Below are 22,515 nucleotides of genomic sequence, written 5' to 3'. Positions count from 1 at the left end.
AATTCAAAATTATGGCCCTCATTCCGACCCTGGCGGTCATAGACCGCCAGGGCCGCGGGTGACGGAAGCACCGCCAACAGGCTGGTGGTGCTTCCTTGCCCATTCTGACCGCGGCGGTAAAGCTGCGGTCAGAAAGCCGGGTCCGGCGGTTTCCCGCCGGATTTCCCCCGGCTGGGCGAATCCGCCATGGCGGCGCTGCAAGCAGCACTGCCATGGGGATTCTGACCCCCTTCCCGCCAGCCTGTTTCTGGCGGTTATTACCGCCAGGAACAGGATGGCGGGAACGGGTGTCCTGGGGCACCTGGGGGGCAATGGCATGGGCAGTGCAGGGGCCCCCTAACAGGGCCCCAGCCTGCTTTTCACTGTCTGCCTAGCAGACAGTGAAAAGCACGACGGGTGCAACTGCACCCGTCGCACACCTGCAACACCGCCGGCTCCTTTCGGAGCCGGCTTCAGTGTTGCAGGCCCCTTTCCCACTGGGCCGGCTGGCGCTACCTTAGGTAGTGCCCGCCGGCCCAGCTGGAAAGTTGGTATGGCCCCAGCGGTCTTTTGACCGCGGGGCGGCCAAATGGCGGTTCCCTCCAGGCGGGCGGCAACCGCCGCCTGCCAGGGTCAGAATGACCCCCTATGTGTTGTTCAGTGCTTAAAGGATTATGAAGTTGTCACAGAAGAATTTCGACAAGATGTTAAAGGTCAATTGCTAATTGCTTTGCAAAAACCTTTTAAACCAGTTTCATTAGCTACTCTGGCTAGATGGATGAGATGGTTGATGAATGAAGCAGGTATTGACACCTCTGTTTTTGGGTCCCATTCTGCTAGAGGGGCTATGGCTTCAAAATCATTTGCCTTACGTTCTAGATTAGAGGACATAATGAAGGCGGCAGATTGGTCTTCTGAAAATACTTTTCGTAAGTTTTACCATAAACCGGTATTGGATGTAGCTACGGTTGTGATGGAACAGCTTTAAACTAGCATAATCTGAGCCTCCGGTCCTGACATAGAATAAAAAAAATTCTAGCTATCGCGTCAAGAATTTTCAATTCTATTAAGGACACGGAGGCGAGGATTATCCCTCCCTTATATATACAATGAAGATTGGATATCAATTATGGTGCATATCTATGATATATTGTCATTTAACCCTCCCATTTATTGTCAATTATAAGTTGAAACATGTCTTTTTTTATTGGGATATTACCTACTTGTTTATTGTTACAGCTTCTGATCAGAAGAACGCCTGAAATCGTAACCTCAAGGAAGTTTGGTTTGAATGTTCTACCCGGTTGTTTCTCCGGCATGGAGCTATCCAAGATTCGGTTCTTCAGTAAGGAGAAGAAGTTCATGACTCCAGTTTGTGGGATGGCGTAAGAAGTTTCGTTTTCAAGTTGATCTGATCTGTTCTGAACAAAGAAAGAGGAAGTGACTTAATAGGTCAAAGGACTCATGGCAGAGGACATGAAGGATGAATGGACCATGTGACAGGATGTTAGGTATCCTGGGTGTTGTAGTTTTTTCTGTTACTTGTATTTGATTGGCTTCTGTTTAAGTCAGTAAAGAAAGAGAAAGCATAATCCTCGCCTTCGTGTCCTTAATAGAATTGAAAATTGATGCGATAGCTAGAAATTATTTTATTAATGACCTTGTTACCAGTAATCCTCATTAGTCTGAGCCCAAGTCTTCTCTGATACAGTCCCAACCTGTGAGATTCCATCTCTGTCCAGTAGAGCCTATCCCCTAGCTGATCTGACATTCCTCCTAACATGGCCACCACTACCCAGTAGCCAATAGATAAGGGATGACAAATTACATCAAACCCTGTTATTACCTTGAGCTTCTAAAATAGAAACCTACACAAAAATATATATATTCAATCCCTTTCTCCAGGCAGGAGGGTGGGAAAGACATAACTGTATCGAGGAAGACTTGGACTTGGAGTAATGAAGATTACTAGCAGTGTTTAGTTTCAGTTTGTGGTTTCAGATAGGGGCACCATCTTTGGGGACTGGCACTTATTTTTCTGCATCAGACACTGCCCAAGAGCAAAAGAGGGATAAACACACAAACTGGAAAGACGGAGGAAGGAAAAGACAGAAAAAACACCACAAAGGGAAAAAGCAGGAACCTGCAAGCATGGTATACAGCAACAAGGAGTGTTTTAGTGGATTATAGAGGCACAAGGTTATTTAAGACAACCAGCCTTGGTATTTGGCCCACCCACATTAAATTGCACCAGCTTCTGAGCAGAGCTTCGGGCACCAACACTCTTTCTTTTAGAACTTAAGCACTGATTACAGTTAATTAAGTGGATCATTACCTCCTTGTCCATCTTCCACAATCAAGTTGTTAGTTGCAGGGTAGTACCCAATCAGTTATGATTGGTTATTTGACACCATAGCAGATCATCACATCAGCATATAATGAATGCCAATGAACATATTTAATATAGGATAACATGTCCAGTGAAAAAAGTAATTAGTGTATCTGAAACAGCAGATAATACATGATCTGTAGAAGAAGTAGAAAACACTTAAACCCAACTGTTAGAACTGGGGTTTCAGGCTGTTAGACTATACAAGTAGGAACCACCACCTCTAGGCAGGGTAAGCTAGATACACACTTAGAGATTTACCTGTGCTCACCCTCTGGTAGCTTGGCACAGAGCCGGCAGGAGTATTTAAAGAGGGAATGTGTAAAGTATTCGTGCAACCCACTCACACAGTAACACAATGAAAACACTACAAAGAAACTCCAAACAGGTTTTAAAAAAATGATTATTATATTATAAATAGGTCAAGACCAAAACAACAAGAAAATCCAATCAGTGGATCTCACAATATGCTTTTTAAGTATAATTGTGAAACAGTACTTATAGATCTCTGAGGTTTTAAAAAAGGATGGTTGTGGTCATGTAGACTGGGGCAATACAACTACAGTCCCTCAGAGGTTCACCTGAGGGACTTGATAACAACAGCGATGGAAGCATGCACTCAAAAGTCATTAGTAATCCAATGGTTAATTCGGGTCACTGAGACAGTACGGCCGGCCATGAGGGAGTCCAAGCTGGCGATGGGCACCCGTGTCATTGAGTCTCTAGAACGGGAGGAGGGCTGCCAGGGTGGCAAGCACACAGCATGGATTTTCCTTACATGGGCTGGCTCCGGCGGTGTTGGGAAGGAGTGCGGCAACTTCAGTCAGCGTGCAGTTACAAAGCACTGTTCCTGAAAACACTTTACTGCTGATCAGACATGTAGCACTGATCGTAAACAAACGCTGCTGCCATCGGACACAAAGTGCTGCTTGTGGACAAACTCCACTGTCCATCGGACATGATGCACTGACTGTAGATAAACTCTGCTGTCACTCTGACACAAAGAGCTTATCGTAGACAAACTCTGCTGTTACTCAGATACGAAGCACTGCTTGTAGATAAACTCCATTGTCCATGTTAGACCTGGCATGGTCTCCCCCAACTTTTTGCTTCTGCTTCCCAGGATGTTGACTGTGTGCTGCACTCTGATTATTGCTGTTTTTGTTACTCTGGGCATTTTACCGCTGCTGACCAGTGCTAAAATGCAAGTGCTCCTGTGTAATGGGTATGTGTAATTGGCTTTCCTATGATTGGCATATTTGATTTACTAGTAAGTCTCTAGTAATGTTGTAGGAAGTTGGCTCTGTATGTACTATTGCAAAGTAAGAAATAGCATGCGCAGAGTCCAAGGGTTCCCCTTAGAGGTAAGATAGTGGCAAAAAGAGATCATTCTAATGCTCTAATTTGTGGTAGTGTGGTCGAGCAGTAGGTTTATCAGAGGGTAGTGTTAAGCATTTGTTGTACACACATAGGCAATAAATGAGGAACACACACTCAAAGACAATTCCAGGCCAATAGGTTTTTGTATAGAAAAATATATTTTCTTAGTTTAATTTAAGAACCACAGGTTCAAGATTTACAAGTAATACTTCAAATAAAAGGTATTTCATCTAGGAACTTTAAATTAGCGAAATAGCATATACAGTTTTCACACAAATGGCAATAAGCTATTTTAAAACTAGACAGTGCAATTTTCAACAGTTCCTGGGGGAGGTAAGTGTTTGTTAGTTTTGCAGGTAAGTAAACCACCTACAGGGTTCAAAGTTGGGTCCAACGTAGCCCACCGTTGGGGGTTCAGAGCAACCCCAAAGTTACCACACCAGCAGCTCAGGGCCGGTCAGGTGCAGAGGTCAAAGTGGTGCGGTGCCCAAAACACATAGGCTTCAATGGAGAAGGGGGTGCCCCGGTTCCAGTCTGCCAGCAGGTAAGTACCTGCGTCTTCGGAGGGCAGACCAGGGGGGTTTTGTAGGGCACTGGGGGACACACAAGTCAGCACAAAAAGTACACCCTCAGCGGCACGGGGGCGGCACGGGGGCGACCGGGTGCAGAGTGCAAACAGGCGTCGGGTTTGCAATGGAGTTCAATGGGAGACCCAGGGGTCTCTTCAGCAAAGCAGGCACGCAAGGGGGGAGCTCCTCGGGGTAGCCACCACCTGGACAAGGGAGAGGGCCACCTGGGGGTCGCTTCTGCACTGGATGTCGGATCCTTCAGGTCCTGGGGGCTGCGGGTGCAGTGTCTTTACCAGGCGTCGGGTTCTTAGAAGCAGGCAGTCGCGGTCACAGGGAGCCTCTGGATTCCCTCTGCAGGCGTCACTGGGGGGGCTCAGGGGGGTAAACTCTGGCTACTCAAAGGGTCGCAGTCGCTGGGGAGTCCTCCCTGTAGTGTTGTTTCCCTGCAGGTCGAGCCGGGGGCGTCGGGTGCAGAGTGCAAAGTCTCACGCTTCCGGCGGGAAACGGGTGGTCTTTAAAAGTTGCTTCTTTGTTGCAAAGATATTTCTTCTTTGGAGCAGAGCCGCTGTCCTTGGGAGTTCTTGGTCCTTTTAGATGCAGGGTAGTCCTCTGAGGCTTCAGAGGTCGCTGGACCCTGTGGAACACGTCGCTGTTGCAGTTTTTCTTGAAGTGGGGAGACAGGCCGGTAGAGCTGGGGCCAAAGCAGTTGGTGTCTCCGTCTTCTCTGCAGGGCTTTCAGGTCAGCAGTCCTTCTTCGTCTTAGGTTGCAGGAATCTATCTTGCTAGGTTCTGGGAGCCCCTAAATACTCAATTTAGGGGTGTGTTTAGGTCTGGGGAGTTAGTAGCCAATGGCTACTAGCCCTGAGGGTGGCTACACCCTCTTTGTGTCTCCTCTCTGAGGGGGGCACATCCCTAATCCTATTGGGGGAATCCTCCATCTGCAAGATGGAGGATTTCTAAAAGTCAGAGTCACCTCAGCTCAGGACACCTTAGGGGCTGTCCTGACTGGCCAGTGACTCCTCCTTGTTTTTCTCATTATCTCCTCCGGCCTTGCCGCCAAAAGTGGGGCCGTGGCCAGAGGGGGCGGGCATCTCCACCAGCTGAAGTGTCCTGGGGCGCTGTAACAAAGGGGGTGAGCCTTTGAGGCCTTTGAGGCTCACCGCCAGGTGTTACAGTTCCTGCAGGGGGAGGTGAGAAGCACCTCCACCCAGTACAGACTTTGTTACTAGCCACAGAGTGACAATGGCACTCTCCCCATGTGGCCAGCAACATGTCTGGTGTGTGGCAGGCTGGTAAAGCTAGTCAGCCCACACTGGAAGTCGGGTATGTTTTCAGGGGGCATCTCTAAGATGCCCTCTGGGGTGTATTTCACAATAAAATGTACACTGACATCAGTGTGCATTTATTGTGCTGAGAAGTTTGATACCAAACTTCCCAGTTTTCAGTGTAGCCATTATGGTGCTGTGGAGTTCGTGTATGAAAGACTCCCAGACCATATACTTTTATGGCTACCCTGCACTTACAATGTCTAAGGTTTTGCTTAGACACTGTAGGGGCATAGTGCTCATGCACCTATGCCCTCACCTATGGTATAGTGCACCCTGCCTTAGGGCTGTAAGACCTGCTAGAGGGGTGACTTACCTATGCCATAGGCAGTGTGAGGTTGGCATGGCACCCTGAGGGGAGTGCCAGGTCGACTTAGTCATTTTCTCCCCACCAGCACACACAGGCTGACAAGCAGAGTGTCTGTGCTGAGTGAGGGGTCCCCAGGGTGGCATAAGACATGCTGCAGTCCTTAGAGACCTTCCCTGGCATCAGGGCCCTTGGTACCAGGGGTACCAGTTACAAAGGACTTACCTGGATGCCAGGGTGTGCCAATTGTGGAAACAAAAGTACAGTTTTAGGGAAAGAACACTGGTGCTGGGGCCTGGTTAGCAGGCCTCAGCACACTTTCAAATCATAACTTGGTATCAGCAAAGGCAAAAAGTCAGGGGGTAACCATGCCAAGGAGGCATTTCCTTACAAATGCGCACTAGAGGTGGCCAGGGCCTGTAAATCAATTGCTACTAGTGGGCCTGCAGCACTGGTTGTGCCACCCATATTAGTAGCCCTGTCAACATGGCTCAGACCTGCCACTGCAGTGTCTGTGTGTGCAGTTTTAAACTGCCAATTCGACCTGGCAAGTGTACCCACTTGCCAGGCCCAAACCTTCCCTTCTTATACATGTAAGGCACCTCTAAGGTAGGCCCTAGGTAGCCCCAAGTTGAGGGAGCAGTTTATGTTAAAGGTGGGACATGTACTGACGTGTTTTACATGCCCTAGCAGTGAAATACTGCCCAATTCGGCTTTCACTGCTGCAAGACCTCTCTCTCTCATTGGTTAACATGGGGGCTGCCTTTAAATATCCTTAAAGTGCAGTTTCCCTTTGAGAGCAGAACGAAATGTGGAGCTTGGGGTCCCTGAACTCACAATTTAAAAATACATCTGTTAGTTTGAAAATGCCACTTTTAGAAAGTAGGCATGTCCTTGCTTTAACCATTCTGTGACTCTGCCGGTTTGTGGATTCCCTGACTGGGTCAGACTGACAGTTGGGCTGTTTGTGAATCTCCTCTAGACAGTGACACAAAGGAAGCTCGGGTGTAGCCTGCATATCCTGATGACCCATCTGACCTGAAGTGGAGGGAAGAGTGGTCACTTAGACCTGACTGGGCTGTGCCTGCCCTCACACAATGCAGTTTCCAACCCCCTGCTGTGTGTCTGGGGCCTGGCCAAGGCAAGATCCTGTGGACAACAGAGACTCTCCTTTGAATTTTGCGTACTTCAAAGCCAGAAAAGGGTATAAGTATTGGACCCAAAACCCCAGACTTTAGATTTCTTCAAGATCACTTCTGGAACCAAGAAGAACCTCTGCCAATTAGAAGAGCTGAATGTAGGAAAGTAGCCTCTTTCTAGCATGGTTACCCCCACTTTTGGCCTGTTTGTGAGTGTGTGTCAGTGTGTTATTACTGTGTCACTGGGATCCTGCTAGCCAGGACCCCAGTGTCCATAGCTAAAAACCTATATGTCAGTGTGTTTTTACTGTGTCACTGGGATCCTGCTAGCCAGGACCCCAGTGTTCATAGCTAAAAACCTATATGTCAGTGTGTTTTTCCTGTCTCACTGAGATCCTGCTAGCCAGGACCCCAGTGCTCATAGTTTGTGGCCTAATATGTATGCCTGTGTAGTGCCTAACTGTGTCACTGAGGCTCTGCTAACCAGAACCTCAGTGCTTATGCTCTCTCTGCTTTTAAATTTGTCACTGTAGACCAATGACTTCATTTACCAATTTCAATTGCCATACTGGACCCCCTTATAAGTCCCTAGTATATGGTACCTGGGTACCCAGGGCATTGGGGTTCCAGGAGATCCATATGGCCTGCAGCATTTCTTTTGCCACCCATAGGGAGCTCAGACAAACCCTTACAGAGGACTGCCATTGCTGCCTGCATGAAACAACACACACGTTATTTCACAGCCATTTTCACTGCACTTAAGTAACTTATAATTCACCTATACATCTAACCTTCACTTGCTGAAGGTTAGGTGCAAAGTTACTAAGTGTGAGGACACCCTTGCACTAGCAAAGGTGCCCCCACATAGTTCAGGGCCATTTCCCCGGACTTTGTGAGTGCAGGGATGCCATTACACGTGTGCACTACATATGGGTCAATACCTATATGTAGCTTCACAATGGTAACTCTGAACATGGCCAAGTAACATGTCCAAGATCATGGAATTGTCCCCCTATTCCAAATCTGGTATTGGGGAGCCAATGCCATGCATCCTGGGGGCTCCACCATGCACACCCAGTACTGTCAAACCAGCTCTCTGAGGCTTGCACTGCAGCTACAGCTGCTGCCACCTCACGGACAGGGTTCTGCCCTCCAGGGGGCTGGGCAGCCCAGTCCCAGGAAGGCAGAACAAAGCATTTCCTTTGAGAGCAGGGTGTTCCACCCTCTCCCTTTGGAAATAGGTGTTACATGCTGGGGAGGGGTAGCCTCCCCCACCCTCTGGGAATGCTTTGAAGGGCACAGATGGTGCCCTCCTTGCATAAACCAGTCTACACCGGTTCAGGGATCCCTTCTCCCCTGCATTGGCGGGAATCTGGACAAAGAAAAGGGGAGTGACCACTCCCCTTTCCATCACCACCCCAGGGGTGGTGCCCAGAGCTCCTCTAGTGTGTCCCAGACTTCAGCCATCTGGCTTTGCAAGGTGTGGGGGCACTCTGGAGTGCTCTGAGTGGCCAGTGCCAACAGGTGACGTCAGAGACCCCTCCTGATAGGCCCTTACCTCATATGGTAGCCAATCCCCCTCTCAGGGCTATTTAGGGTCTCTCCTGTGGGTTCTCTTCAGATTCTGCTTGCAAGTTTCCTTCAGGAATCCCCTGCAACAACTGCAGACTCTTCTGACCTCAGATCAACCGCAGCCTGCTCCAAGAAACGTTGTAACTGCAACAAGGTGTCTACAAGAGACACTTTTCTTCAGCAACCTCAGCTCCAAGTCAGCAATTGCAACAGTTTCCACGGTGTGCATGCTCTGGGGACTCCCTGTCTTCATCCTGCACCAGAAGGACTGAAGAACTCTCCCATGGAGTAACGGAGTCACTCTCATGCTCCAAGCAGGCACCTTCCAATGCGACGACCGGTACCCTGGGACTCCCCTCACGGCAACGAGCGTGCTCCTAAGGACACAGAGGGTGTACACAATCGACATAGACTGTCCTGAGGTCCTGCTGATGCAATGTGGAGGAGGTAAGACCTTGCCTTCCCCGAGAACCACGGTACCTAGTGTATTGTATCCTTGCCTCCTGAGGCCTCTGTGCACTCTTTGCAAAATTCCTTTGTGCACAGCCTGGCCCAGGTCCCCAGCACACCACCCTGCAACGCTCAACTCGCTCAGTTGTTCTCCGGTGGCGTGGGACCTTCTTTTGTTGTGATGCATGAGATACTGCTGCTTCTGGGGGTGCTGGCTGGCAGCCTGAGGGCTCTCTAAAGTGCTGAGAGCACCCTCTTCCTTCTCACACAGAGTTGAGGCCCCCAGGTCCCTCCTGGGTCCATCCAGTGCCATTTTGATGAAAAATGCACTTTTGCCGTAACCAAGGCTTGTTGGCGTCTACCAACACAAAATCTCATCTGCAAGGATCTTGATGCTGTGAGACGTCTTTTGCATCACGCAGGAACCCGCTGGCATCTTCCTAGGGTGCATTTCTGCAGTCTTCGACTAACCAGGGACTCTTCTTTTGCACCCTCTTCTGGGTTGGCAGGGACTCCTGTCCTTCCTGGAACTTCTTTTGACTTCTGGACTTGGTCCCCTTCCTTTGCAGGTCTTCAGGTCCAATAATCCAGCAGTTGTTCTTTGCAGACTTGGTTGGCTGCTGCAAAATCCCCAAAACGAGGTGTAGTGTTACTTAAGGAAACTTGCAGTAGTTTACTCCTGCTTTTCTGGGCTCTGGGGTGGGGTAATTTACTTACCTTTACTTTATTCTTACTCTCCCAGCGATTCTGCACACACTACTCTTGTCAAGGGGGGAATTAGTGATTCACATTCCACTTTTTTAGTACATGGTTTGTGTTGCCCCTAGACCTATTGTCTCTCATTGCATTCTATAGGATCTCCTACTGTTTGCATTGTTCTATGACTATTTACTTGTCTAATGTTGGTGTCTAGTGTATATATTGTGTATAATACCTACCTCCAGAATGAGTATTGTCTCTAAGATATTTTTGGTACTGTGTCACCCAAATAAATACCTTTATTTTTGGTAACACTGAGTATTGTCTTTACTTGTGTGAAAGTACTATGTAACTATAAGTGGTATTGCATGAGCTTTGCATGTCTCCTAGTTCAGCCTAAGCTGCTCTGCTATAGCTGCCTCCATCAGCCTAAGCTGCTAGAACACTACTACATTTCACTAATAAGGGATAACTGGACCTGGTATAAGGTGTAAGTACCCAAGGTACCCACTACAAACCAGGCCAGCCTCCTACACTGAACAGGTGAGGAGAAGTGCTGCCCCTGCCTGTGCTTTGTTGGGCTATTCTGCAGTTGCTGCTTCTGCCTGTGAAAGACTGGACTCTGTTGTGCATTCCTGCTTGAAGAAGAATCTCCAAGGGCTTGTACTGAGCTTGCCTCCTGTTTTGAAGTCTCAGGGCCATCAAAGACTTCCTCTGCCAGCACTTGGACTCTCTGCTGAGACTCCAGCCCTGCCAAGTGGTGTCCTATCCAATCCCTGGACCCTTGAAAGGTGAAGTTGGCAGAACAAGAGCTGAAATCCACGCACAGAACGCAGTGTAGGGAAATGTTCAACATAACATCTGCAACGCGGCTGATAAACGAAGCGCCACCCGCTTCGTGGCTCAAATCGACGCTCTAATTGCATCACGGCTGGGAGATCGATGCATCATGGCTGGAGAAACGACACAACACCCGCTTGCGGATGCTAACGACGCAACACCTGCAACTGGATTTCTTACGCATCGTCCCTGGGCGTTTGTGTAAAATCAATGTTTCCATTGTTTTCTATGGGGTAAGACTCTTATTCTTTCAAAAATTCATATCTTTGTAGAGACAACACGAAGCGTCTACTGCATACGGTGGAAAGGCACAGCGTGTGGGGAGGAAACCATGCTGCTCAGCATAGACGTAGAGAAAGCGTTTGACTGTGTCCAGTGGACACACCTCCACGCAACGCTTGGACACTTTGGCCTGGGGACTCTGTTTCAGGCCTGGATAGTGGGGGCCTATAGCCAACCGAAGGCCTCGGTCAGGGTCAATGGGGTGTCACCTACCCCCTTCTCGGTGGGCCGCGGGATCCGCCAGGGGTGCCCGCTGTACTCCCTTCTCTTTGCTCTATATATATGGAGCCTTTTGCGCAGAGAGTGAGGGATAGGCCGGAGATTACTGGGGTCAGATTTGGAGGGGAAGCATACACGATTGTGCTTTACGCAGATGATGTTGTGGTGACACTCGACGACCCGGTGAGGGCTCTTCCGGTCTTTCTAGAGGAGGTGGAGGCTTTTGTGTGGTGTCGGGCTTCCGGGTGAATCTATCGAAGTCCTGGGTGCTTGCCCTTGTGCTCCTGAGGGAGACGATGAATGACTTAACACAGCCCTACCCTTTTTGGGGGAGGAGGGCTCCGTCCCTTGCCTAGGTCTCCGGATCGCCCGAAAGGTGTTGAGACTGCCTCTGTGAACTACCGGCTCCTCCTGCGGGGAGGTCAGGGCCGACCTCGCAGGGTGGAGACGCTATCTCATCTCGTGGACCAGCAGAATAGCAGCCGTCAAAATGTTGATCCTCCCCAAGGCCCTCTTCCCTTTTCTATTGCAACCTGCAGAGCCTCTGTCCGGCACCCTACAGGTGCTGCAGAGAGAAATCAATCACTTTATATGGGGGGGGTCAGAGGCCAAGAATGGCCGGCATCCTGGCGAGTCAGAGGGGCGGGGGTCTTTGCAGTTCCATTATCTGTCCCACAGCCACGACTACAAGCTAATGCTCCCGGGGGGGGAGGGGTGGGTAGATGGAAGGTCAGGGGGGGACTGGCCTGTTTCTCCTTGGGGAACGTTGGGTGCTGCGACACCCTGCTGTGTCTTTATCCCTTTCTTTCCCTTTCTCTGTTTCTTTACACTTAAAATCCTCAATAAAGAAATTTGAACAATAAAAATTCATATCTTGACTTGTGTATGTTGGATGTTTGCCATTTTGGTCTTGTTTGATTTAGATAAATATTGCCTATTTTGATAAACTGGTTTGGTGTCCATTTTGTAGTGCTTTTACTGTATTACTGTGTGTGTTGGTACAAATACTTTACACATTGCTTCTCAGATAAGTCTGACTGCTTGTGCCAAGCTACCATGGGGGTAAGCAGGGGTTATCTAAGTGTGTTTCTCCATTGTCCTGACTAGTGTGAGGGTCCCTGCTTGGACAGAGTACAAACTGACTGCCAACCAGAGACCCCATTTCTAACAGTCACAAAGCATAGTAGCCAGGCACTGTGTAGGGAAAAGCATAGTCTTTGTCATCCTGAGACTTCCTGAACAGGGGGCAAGCCAATAAGCCCTTGAAGATCACTTGGCACAAGGCAGAGTCCAGCTATCCTTTAACAGAATCAAAGAGCAGCAGGCCAACAAGTAGAAAAGCAGTCATTTTCAAAAAGCAGTCCATTTGAGTTCTTCACGCAGCAAAGCAGCTCTTCGGACAGGGGCTCAGTTAAAGATCCAGATGTGTCTGATTTGGTAGGGTCTTATACCCAAATGTGCCTTTGAAGTGGGTGTGGCGTCAAAGAGGGGCCTTAGAAGGGCACAAAGATCCTTTCTTCCTAGCCCTGGTTCCAGAGTATCAATGGGGGTAATCAGCCCTGTGTGTGGGGACAGGCATTTCCACATTCAAGTCTAAGGGCCGGATTTAGAGTTTGGTGGATGGGTTACTCAGTCACAAACGTGATTCCATTATATCCTATGGAAATCGTTATACGGGGGACTGGATATCCGTCATGTTTGTGACAGTGTAACACGTCTGACAATCTCTAAATCAGGCCCTAAGTGTCAGCCTCCTCCACCCCTCCTGCCCATCAGAATGCAGATGAGTGCTCAGATACACCTAGCTTTCCTGTGTTTGTGGCTGTCTAGAGGGAATGCACAAAGTGTAGCTGTCACCTACCACAGAGGTGTATTGGAGCCATGCTGCAAGGCACATAGAGCAATAAGGGCAGAGAAATGCTCACTTTCTAAAAGTGCAATTTCAAAAATAGTAATGATAAATCCAACTTTACCGGTAAAGAGGGATCATCATTACTGTTCCAATGTTATGAAAAACCATGTAGCTACTACTTTCTGATCAGTAATTGCAGCTTAAAAATATATTAAGGAATTCCCAGTGCTGGCTTATGAGAGGAGTAGTGCTCACAGTAGTGAAAATGTAATTGGGAGTTTTTCACTACCAGGACATGTAAAATGTTTAAGTACAGGTCCTGCCTTTTACTTACCTAGCACCCTGCCTACCTTAGGTGTGACCTATGTGTAATAAAAGGGGAGTGTATGGCTTGGCAAGGGGTTTTAAATGGCAAGTTGACATGGCAGTGAAACTGCACATACAGACTCTGCAGTGGCAGGCCTAAGACCTGTTTAAAGTGCTACTTAAGTGCTGCTGGCCCACTACTAGCATTTAATTTTCAGGCCATGAGTATATGGTATACCACTTACAAGGGGCCTATAAGTAAATTAAATTGTGGATACACCAATGTTACCATGTTAAGGGGAGAAGCACATGCACTTTAGCTCTGGTCAGCAGTGGTAAAGTGCTTAGAGTCCTGGGCCAACAAAAAGATACAGCAAAAATGGAGGGAACAAAAGAAAAAAGTCTAGGTGTGACCCTGCAAAAAGGGCAATTTCCAGCACCAACTGAACTCAACAGTGTGGAAGGAAAGTATGTGGAGATTTCCATGTGGCTGCACAGCAAATGTCTCTCAATGAAGCCTCACTAAAAGAAGCCCAAAAGGCTGACATTCCTCTAGTGGATCTACCTTCAATGACTATAGGAATAGGAGACTGACACTATTAATAAAACATGAAAATGGTGGACTTAATCTACCTAGACAGAGTCGTTGTTGAGGGATAAGATAACTTATTTGTGACAAATAATGCTTCCACTTTGCAGAATGAAGCCATTCTGTTCAAATACACAGAGAGACCCTGATGCAAGTCATGAGTATGAAGCATCTCCTTCTCGATCATAGAGGGCTCAGGATAAAATACTGGTAAGACAATATCCTGAGAACAGTGAAATGAAAATGGAACCTTGAGAGAAAAAAGAGAGACTAGGTTGATGGACCACTTTATCGGGAAAAAAATGAATGAAAGGGGAAACTGAAAGTAACCCATCCAATTTCCCCCACCCTATGTCCTGAACAGATTGCCACCAGAAAAAACACCTTTCAGATCAATAATTTGGGATCAATGGATTTGAGTGGCTCAAATTGTGGAAGAGTTAAAGTTCTAAGAACCAGGGGTAAATCCCACAGTGGAACTGGGGAATGTATTGACGGGCATTGAAGAAAACAAACTTCATAAGAGGTGTGAGAAGAAGGGGTACATTCTGCTACAACCTTCCCACCCCAAATGCTTGAATTGAAGCCCATTCAGCTCTAATGTGGAAGACTGCTAATACAAAGCTGAAACCATCCTGTAAAATAATCAAAAATTCTTACTGGATCATTAAGAGTATGCTGTAACCCCTTGGACAGACAGCATTTCTCAAAAATTTTCCAATAGCGATTGTATGATTTTTGAGTGGATGAAGCTACCTCCTAAACCTACACAATTTGAAGCACTAAGGCCCATGTTTAACAGAAAATAGGCAGCGCTGCGCTCCGTCATTTTCACCACAAAGGTATGCGCCATATTTCATTGAATATGGCGCACCCGTGTTGTCCCCTGGGCTGGCATTGAATTGAGCTGCCAAGCACCAACGGAGGCATCCTTTCACCATTGTGCAAGGATGTCTGCATTGAGGGTTTTGATTATGTATGTGTGGAAAGGTGTCACTTCCTGCATATAAACAATCATTAATGGCTAAATGCAGCACACACAGAAGTGCCAAAGTGTCATTTTGAAATGATTGTTTATGTGCAGGAAGGGACACCTTCCCGCACATAAACAATCATGTCTGGCATTTTGGGCTTTGTATGCATGCTGCAGAATGCAGCACACATAGACAAAGCAAAAAATTAGAAGGAATAAAAGTATTACTCCTCGTTGCACTTTGCTAATGCCACCCCTGGGTGTGTGAAGGGGTCATATTTACAAGGTGGTGTTAAGACACAAAATATGACGCAGGGCACTGAGCCACTGGAGTGTCACAAATACTGACGCTCCAGTGATGCTAGGGGCTCTAAAATATGCCCCTGAGTGGTTGGGAGAAAGTGGCTCGCTCAAAAGAAAGAGAAATTTTAGAAACAAAGATGAGCAGCAACAGAGATGGAGGAGAAATGTAGTGGACGGACCTAGATTATATCCTGCAATTTCTAAGGAGAAATCTGAGAAATCGAAAAGGCCAGAGGTTACGGGAGAAAAAGATGAGAAGAAATCTGACTTTGATAGTGATTCAGGAGAATATATATTGGACGAATTATTGGCTGCACGTTCACCACCGTATGTGGTTCTTGTGAGAAATACTGAGAATGCTTAAACTACTAATGTGACAGTTGCTACAGCTCCTGCTGACCTGAATTCAATTTGAATTGAGAGATCATTACAGATGATACTTATGTTATGATACATCCTGTTGTACAACCTATCTAATCATGTACCGGCCCAAGTTGAAACTGCACCAGCAGTGATGCCTCCAGGTGTTACTACTTCTATAGTGACTGTACCAGCACCTGCTCCTAAGGTTAAAAGAGCACAGCTAGTAGAGATTTGTACAGCAACTGCTCTGATTAATATTGCCACAAATACTGTTGCTCAAGGAGCTGCTGGAGAAGCACCTGTGACAGGGTTTATCCCAACTTCGCAGAATTAAAAGATTCTTGCATGGACACCACCGCAGACCATTATTCATTAAGGGAACGCAGAAGGATTGTCTTTACGACACAAACCATACAAGATGAGACAAATGTATTTGAAGATGTGATTTTCTCTCTCTGGATTGAGGAACTGTCAAATATAGTACAAAGACAGAGAACACAAGAAGTATAGATCCCATTCAGAGTACAGAGAAAAAAAGACCATTAAATGTCCATTAATGACCATTAAAAATAGAATTAGAAGCAATATCTAGAGGATGTGTACATCTTGAACATGTGAATCAATACCAGGAAAAATAATTGATCTATTTGAGCACAGAAATTACTGGACGTGCAGCAGCTACACATGCTAAATTAACTGAATTGGCCAGATAGTAGGAAGTTGATCTTTCAAAAAGTGTCCACCTGCAGAAAAGTTGTAAGGTACAACTAGATGATGAGGCAATTGAGACAATGTGTTTTTCATGAATGCGATCACACAACTGAGTTATTAAAATGCATTTTTGAATCAAGTGAATTTGAGAAATTAGAGAGAACATGGACAAAGAAACATGAAAAGATAAAGAAAAAAAAATCAGAGGTGGCAGAAGTAAAAGGCAAGCCACCTCCAGGTCCCCCAGATGAAAGAGAATCTTCAGCTTATCCTTTAAGAAAAGTACTAGGTGGAGGGTATGTTCATGTGCCATGGAGTAGGGAAGCATGTATTAACAACTTCCCAAAATTGAGGGAGAACCCTATGCAGTGGTATACACAGGTTGAAAGTTTGTAAAAGTGCTGTACATTGGACAAGCTCTGAGCCACAGAGAAATACCCGCACTAATACACCATCTCCTATTGTGATGGATAACTACAATGACGTGATTACTTTCTTGAAAAGCAGGGTGCCTCCTAAGGACTTATATCATGTGAGGCTAAAGAGAATACAGCAAGAAGTGAGTCAGTCCATGAATATTCTGAATGGTTGTTAAAGGCATTCCAGCAGCACAATGGTCAATCACACTTTCAGCCAAGTGATACGGGATTCTTTATTTTACAGTTTGTTATTGGACTGAGACCAGAGATTAGTCAGCATATACAACAGAATGTGCTTTACTGCCAGACAAGTTGCTGGATAGGATTCTGAAATACACAAAGTATTGTACCGAGGGACAGGAGGTGAGGCAAAAAAATCTTAAGGAAAAGTAAATGCTAGCCCAAACGACAATGGCACAGAAAAGATTTCAGAATCAGTCATTTGCAGGAAATGTCAGGACAATGCAAGGTGTTCGTTTTCAAAATGAAATGCAAGTGGCTGGTTTTCAAGCAGGACTTCAGGGTGTTCAAGGAGGCATGGTTGGTTCTCATGGTATGGGTCGGGGAGCTCGACAGATCCAAATTCTGGGGTAAATGTTGTAACGTTGAAGAAAATGACTCCTTGTCATTTCCTTAACTAGATTGGGCATTGGAATAGGGATTATAGGCTGAATCCAGATAGAATAAGTGGTAATAACCCAAAGCAAGGAGGACATCAGATACAGAATGAACCAATTCAGCAAATGCAGGTGCCAATGCAGACACAGGTTCCAGTGATGCAGGTTTCCATAGACCCGGATGACTCCATAAAATGTGGGTAATCCCAGATTTAACATTAATCAGATGCCCAGAGTATATACAAATCCATTTTAGACCCAGAATCAGAACCCATTTCAACAGTTTCCTATGTTGTAAAATGAGAGCTGTGGCTCTGATAATTTGTAATGACGAAGCCTGAGGGGCGAGGGAGATTACACGGTCTTAGAAGCAGACCAGAGTAGACCATTTGTAGAAGGTGAGGTAAATGTCCACCAAATGTCATTTCTTGTTGATACCGGAGTTACCCGTTACATTGTTAGAACAGCGGAAGTCCCAGGCCTACCCCTCTCGCAAAAGAGGTTCCAAGTTATAGATCTTACAAATAAACAGATCACAAATCCAGTTTCAGAAGAAGTTCCTATAAAATAGGTTCACTTGAAGTGAAGCACAAGTTTGTTGTGTGTGACTCAAGTCCTGTAAACCTGCTAGGAGGAAGTTTATTGTGCAAGTTAAATTTCACAATCTACTGTGACTTCCAGACACATGATAAGGATGTGGAATTTAAGTTGGTCCAACATGATGCTGTAACACTGAATCCAAAGAGAACAGTAGAGGAATTGCCCCTGATTTGAGTAAGACTGTGAACCCAGAAGTATGGGACTTTATAGCAAAAAGACATCAGGCTAATCAAAAGTGTAGAACCAGTCCGTATCACAGTGAAGCCTAACACAGTTTTTCCGAGAACACCACCATATAAATTGACCTGACGGTGGCAGGAATAACACCAATAGCTGAAGATATGTTGACGAAAGGGATTCTGAGAGAGATTGTTGGGAGCCCTTACAGCTTGCCAATTATGGGCTTGCAGAAACCTAACAGGAAGTACAAGTCCAGGATCTCCGAAAAATTACTGACATTGTTGTTCCATGTTGTCCCCCGTACAGAATCCAGCCAACATCCTTTTCCAAATTCCATTAATTGCAGAATGGTTTACCAATGTGGAACATTGACAAGCCTTTTTCTCCATCTCACTGCACGAAGACAGTCAATTTTTGTTCTCTTTCGCATTTTGAGAAAGATTTTGGCATGATGCCGAGTTCCACAAAGGTATACTGAAAGTCCTTCTATTTTCAATAACATTTTTAAAAAAAATCTTGAGTCTCTGCAGATGCCTTGTGATGCAGATCTTGTGCAGTATATCGATGACAAAAATGTGGCATCAAGCACCTTAGAAGCTTGCAAACAGGATACCATTGCCTTCCTCAATCACCTACCTGTGAATGGACATAAAGTCTCTCCGAGCAACTGCAATATTGTAAAACAAAATAGTCTAACACTTGGGACATATCTTTGAAAAGAGAATGAGAAAGGTATCACAGGAAAGAACTGTTGTGCCCCAGCACTAGGAATGCCACAGGAATGCCAGATTACAGGAAGATGTTCACATTGTTTTAAAGTGAGAGAGAGGGCTGCACTCTCTCAATGAGTGTTTACTCAGATGCATGGAGATTCAAGAAGACATGTGGAATACTTTTCAATATTGTTTACACATTGAGAGACAGGGGAGGTACAGCCGAAACCTGTGTGTGCTAAGAAGAAACGGAAAATGAAAGGAAACGAAAGGTAGAAAAAGGAGAAAAGGGGTTTCAGCTCATAGGACTAAACCTCCCATGAGCCCTCGCGCAGGTATGACACGTCTCCCGCTACACCTCACGCATACCAGTCATATCCAGACCGGCTACTTTAATGACTGATCCTCCCCGGCCTGCACACAACCGGCTGGGAAAAGAGCCAGAATAGGTGACACTACAGATCGCCCCTTTGACAAAGTAAGTCCTTCAATCCTAAAAAAAAAAATGGGGGGGGGGGGGGCGCAGCTTGGAATTGCTTGTGAGCGAGCAAGCTCCTCGCCGCTATTTGTTCATGACTGATAAGATGAGTGTATACGCTGACTCAGTTCGTCTTTTCCTCACATGATTTTCATTTGTCCCTGTATGTTTGCCATAATTTATGTCGTTTTGTGTTAAAAACGGGCCAGTGCGAGTGGGGTTTCCGCTGCTAATATGCAGCAGTCTTACCCCACTGATTTGACATGTCGAGCCATTCATGTATATATCGCCATTGGAGACACATTTCTGTTTTTTACAGGGGCACAGCAACATCCTAGGGAAACGTTACCTACTTTAGCTTTAGGTCTCTTGTATAATTTCTGCATAGAGGTCCCGACAGCAAATAATACCCAGTACCCCTATTTCTTCCTGATGGGATGTTGTTTACCTTACTGCAATTATCATACCTTTATTACCTTTCTTATGATTCCCTGTATGAAGAAACAGTGTTCTTTGAGCTAGACCTAAGAGCACCGGTGACAGTACCACTACAAGGAGCAGTTCTGCAAGAGGCACAACAGCATGGAAGAGAAAGGGGTGAAGAACTGCAGTCAGGTGCACTAATCTAGTTCCCTGAGATCTCACAAAGTAGCACTGAAGTTTCTGGTGAAGAAGAAAGAGAAGCAAGAGCTCAACCTAAAGTAACAGTTCAGTCCTCACCAGAACAACTAGAAGATCCAGGTGAAGGGACACGTTCTGGATCAAGAAGAGTAACTTGTAATGCTGAATTGGCAATAACCTATGGACAAAAGAAATTGAGATTAAGTGTGTCAGTTGAATGAATACCGCCAACAAGTGCTGAGGAGACAGAGTCAAGTGGTACAAGTGACACAGAAGGAGAAGATCAACAAACTCCCAAGAGATCAAAAAGAGGGAGTATACCTTCTTGGAGGAATTCTGCACCTGAATGGAATTACTACGTGAATCAAGTGCTAAATGTCCCAATATCAGATTTCAATGACTTGAATACAGAGCTGCCTGAACCACCTTGCTGCCATTTTGAGTATGAGACTGGGAAAAGCAGCTGAAAACAAATTCGGAAAGAAACAAAGCTGCTCTGAGCAGCGTCAGGACTGGCAGCTGCGTAGCATGGGAGCCTGTACCTGCAGCTGAAGCGACGAGGGACAGAGGAGAGACGGCAATGGAGGAGGTAAGTTCTTTTCTTTCTTTCATTTGTAATAAATGACCCCTGCCCCTCCACCCTTCCCCGTGCGCTGCACCTGCCCCTTTAAAGAGTAGCGAGCTGCAGCTGAGATTAGAAACTCTTTCGTTCATGGAATGCACATAATGCAATTGTTCTGACATTGACTGATGATTTTGTTTATTATTATTATTTGATATTGATTACATCATATGCTGATTTCAATAAAGATGAGCTATAAAAAGACTGATAAATAAAGCTTTTGAAATCACAACCACTCTCATTTTTGATTGGAAATAATACTTGAAATCGTGATGACTCTTTAACTGATGCACATCTTGTGGTTAATCTCATCTGGCATCAAAAGTCCATCGACCTAAGGTGCTGGGATCGCTCCCTGATGAGTTGTTTAGTCTTTCCTCATGAATGGATATTTAACTGAGATCGCTGCTCCACCAGCCTCATCCATATTTGCAACTGAAACAACTGTTACTTATCCTTAAAGCACCACAGATTCAAGGCAGAACTACATTTTCATGATTGAAATTTCATTTTCATCTCTCCCGCTCATGACATGGATACTACATGTACTTTGCCCTGGGAAATAAAGTTAGACTCTGGTCCCCTCCTGAGCATCAGCAGAGCTGTACACAGAGACAGGTTACCAGTTGTTACACCATTTACAGGTGGTATGTAATGTTTACTATACAGTCTTTACCATGCCAGACGCTACTACGCAAGTAAATACAATGAAAGACTTTACCATGCAACTAGGTGTCTTTTTTAATAACAATTTTTATGTCACTTAAAAGTGATGGTTTAAAGTTTAAAATAAGGGGTATTTAGAGTTTCAGGGGCAGGGATTGGTAAAGGTCGGTAAGGCTTTTCTAGGGTTCAGGGCAGGTAGTGGTAAAGGGAGGTAAGGGGGTAATTAGGGTTCAGGGATGTACAGTGGTAAAGGGTGCCAAGGTGATTTTAGGGTTCGGGGTGGGTAGTAGTAAAGGGAGCCTAGGGGTTTATAGGGTTTAGAGGCAGACAGAGCTAATGGAAGGAAGAGGTTTTTAGGGTCAAGGGCTTAGGGGTAAAGTGAGGTAAGGTGTTCTTCTGGTTTAGTGGGGTCACGAGGTAAAGCGTAGTAAAAATAAAAGGGAGACTTGGAGGCTATCCAGAACAGGAGAAGGAAAAAATATTTTTAGAAAAGGGGGTTTGGAGAGTAATCTTCCCCCAAAAAAATATGTGCCTGTGTATGTAATCTAAACATATGAACATGTATATATGCATATAAACATACATATTTATATTTGAACATATACAGATACAAACACACACACACACACACACACACACACACATATATACAAATTCCTTGAGTTAGTAAAGGAGAAACCGCACTCCAAAAGTCTCCTTATTCAAAACTTCTTTATTTCTGGGCTCCGATTAAATCAAACTTGACACAATGTTGCCCAACACGTTTCGGTCATGGCGACCTTGTTCACAGGCATTTCCGGTCATGAACCCTTTCTATATATAGATGTAAAACAAAAATATCAGCCATTACAATGGCCAATCCGTGGTAAAATACCATGATGTAATACAGCGACAACATGCACTGTACAGGCATGCATGGTAAAAACTGATATTCTTCACAGGTACCTCAACATCTTCTCAATAAAGGTGGCATTTGCTCAAGAGCCATTTGCAGCAGAAGACCAGAGGTTATATGTTTGAGGCAAGAAATGACCAGGCAGAACAACAATCACATTGAGTCTCTCAGCTAAGCCTAACGCTTCTCTGACCACAATTATTTCATTAAAGGGCAAGCTTTGGCAGGAAAGTCCGTTTCAGAAACTGTGGCTCAAGGACAGTTCAATGAACATTAACAAGGCCAATCGATTTTAAAATGAAGCAAACATTAATGCATACACAGAAGAAATCAAGCACTCAACATTATAAAAATATTTGTGGTTCCTGGAAGACCGACTGTGCCGCCTCCTTTCTGGGTCAGCCAATGAGAGGAGGTGGCAGTCTTATTCATCACAGAAGGGAATAGGGTTAGTGGG

At 45.8% G+C, this 22,515-nt stretch overlaps 1 protein-coding gene across 4 annotated transcripts in view; it reads right to left on the bottom strand.

Moving 5' to 3' along the window:
• LOC138273990 (uncharacterized) overlaps window positions 1-22,515 on the bottom strand; it is a 294,057-nt gene that overhangs the window by 133,530 nt on the left and 138,012 nt on the right. For 3 of the 4 annotated variants that reach the window (XM_069218921.1, XM_069218922.1, XM_069218923.1), the window contains one exon: window positions 1,203-1,400. The exons of the other annotated variant lie outside the window; for it this stretch is intronic. In XM_069218921.1, coding sequence (XP_069075022.1) covers window positions 1,203-1,400 — 198 coding nt within the window. The remainder of the gene's footprint in view (window positions 1-1,202; window positions 1,401-22,515) is intronic. 4 annotated transcript variants of the gene reach the window in all.

The sequence above is a fragment of the Pleurodeles waltl genome, unplaced genomic scaffold (genome assembly GCF_031143425.1).
Source record: "Pleurodeles waltl isolate 20211129_DDA unplaced genomic scaffold, aPleWal1.hap1.20221129 scaffold_130, whole genome shotgun sequence".
Classification (NCBI taxonomy): Eukaryota; Metazoa; Chordata; class Amphibia; order Caudata; family Salamandridae; genus Pleurodeles; species Pleurodeles waltl.
Note: the sequence above shows the minus strand (reverse complement) of the source record. Positions and strands in the feature narration are given on the sequence as shown.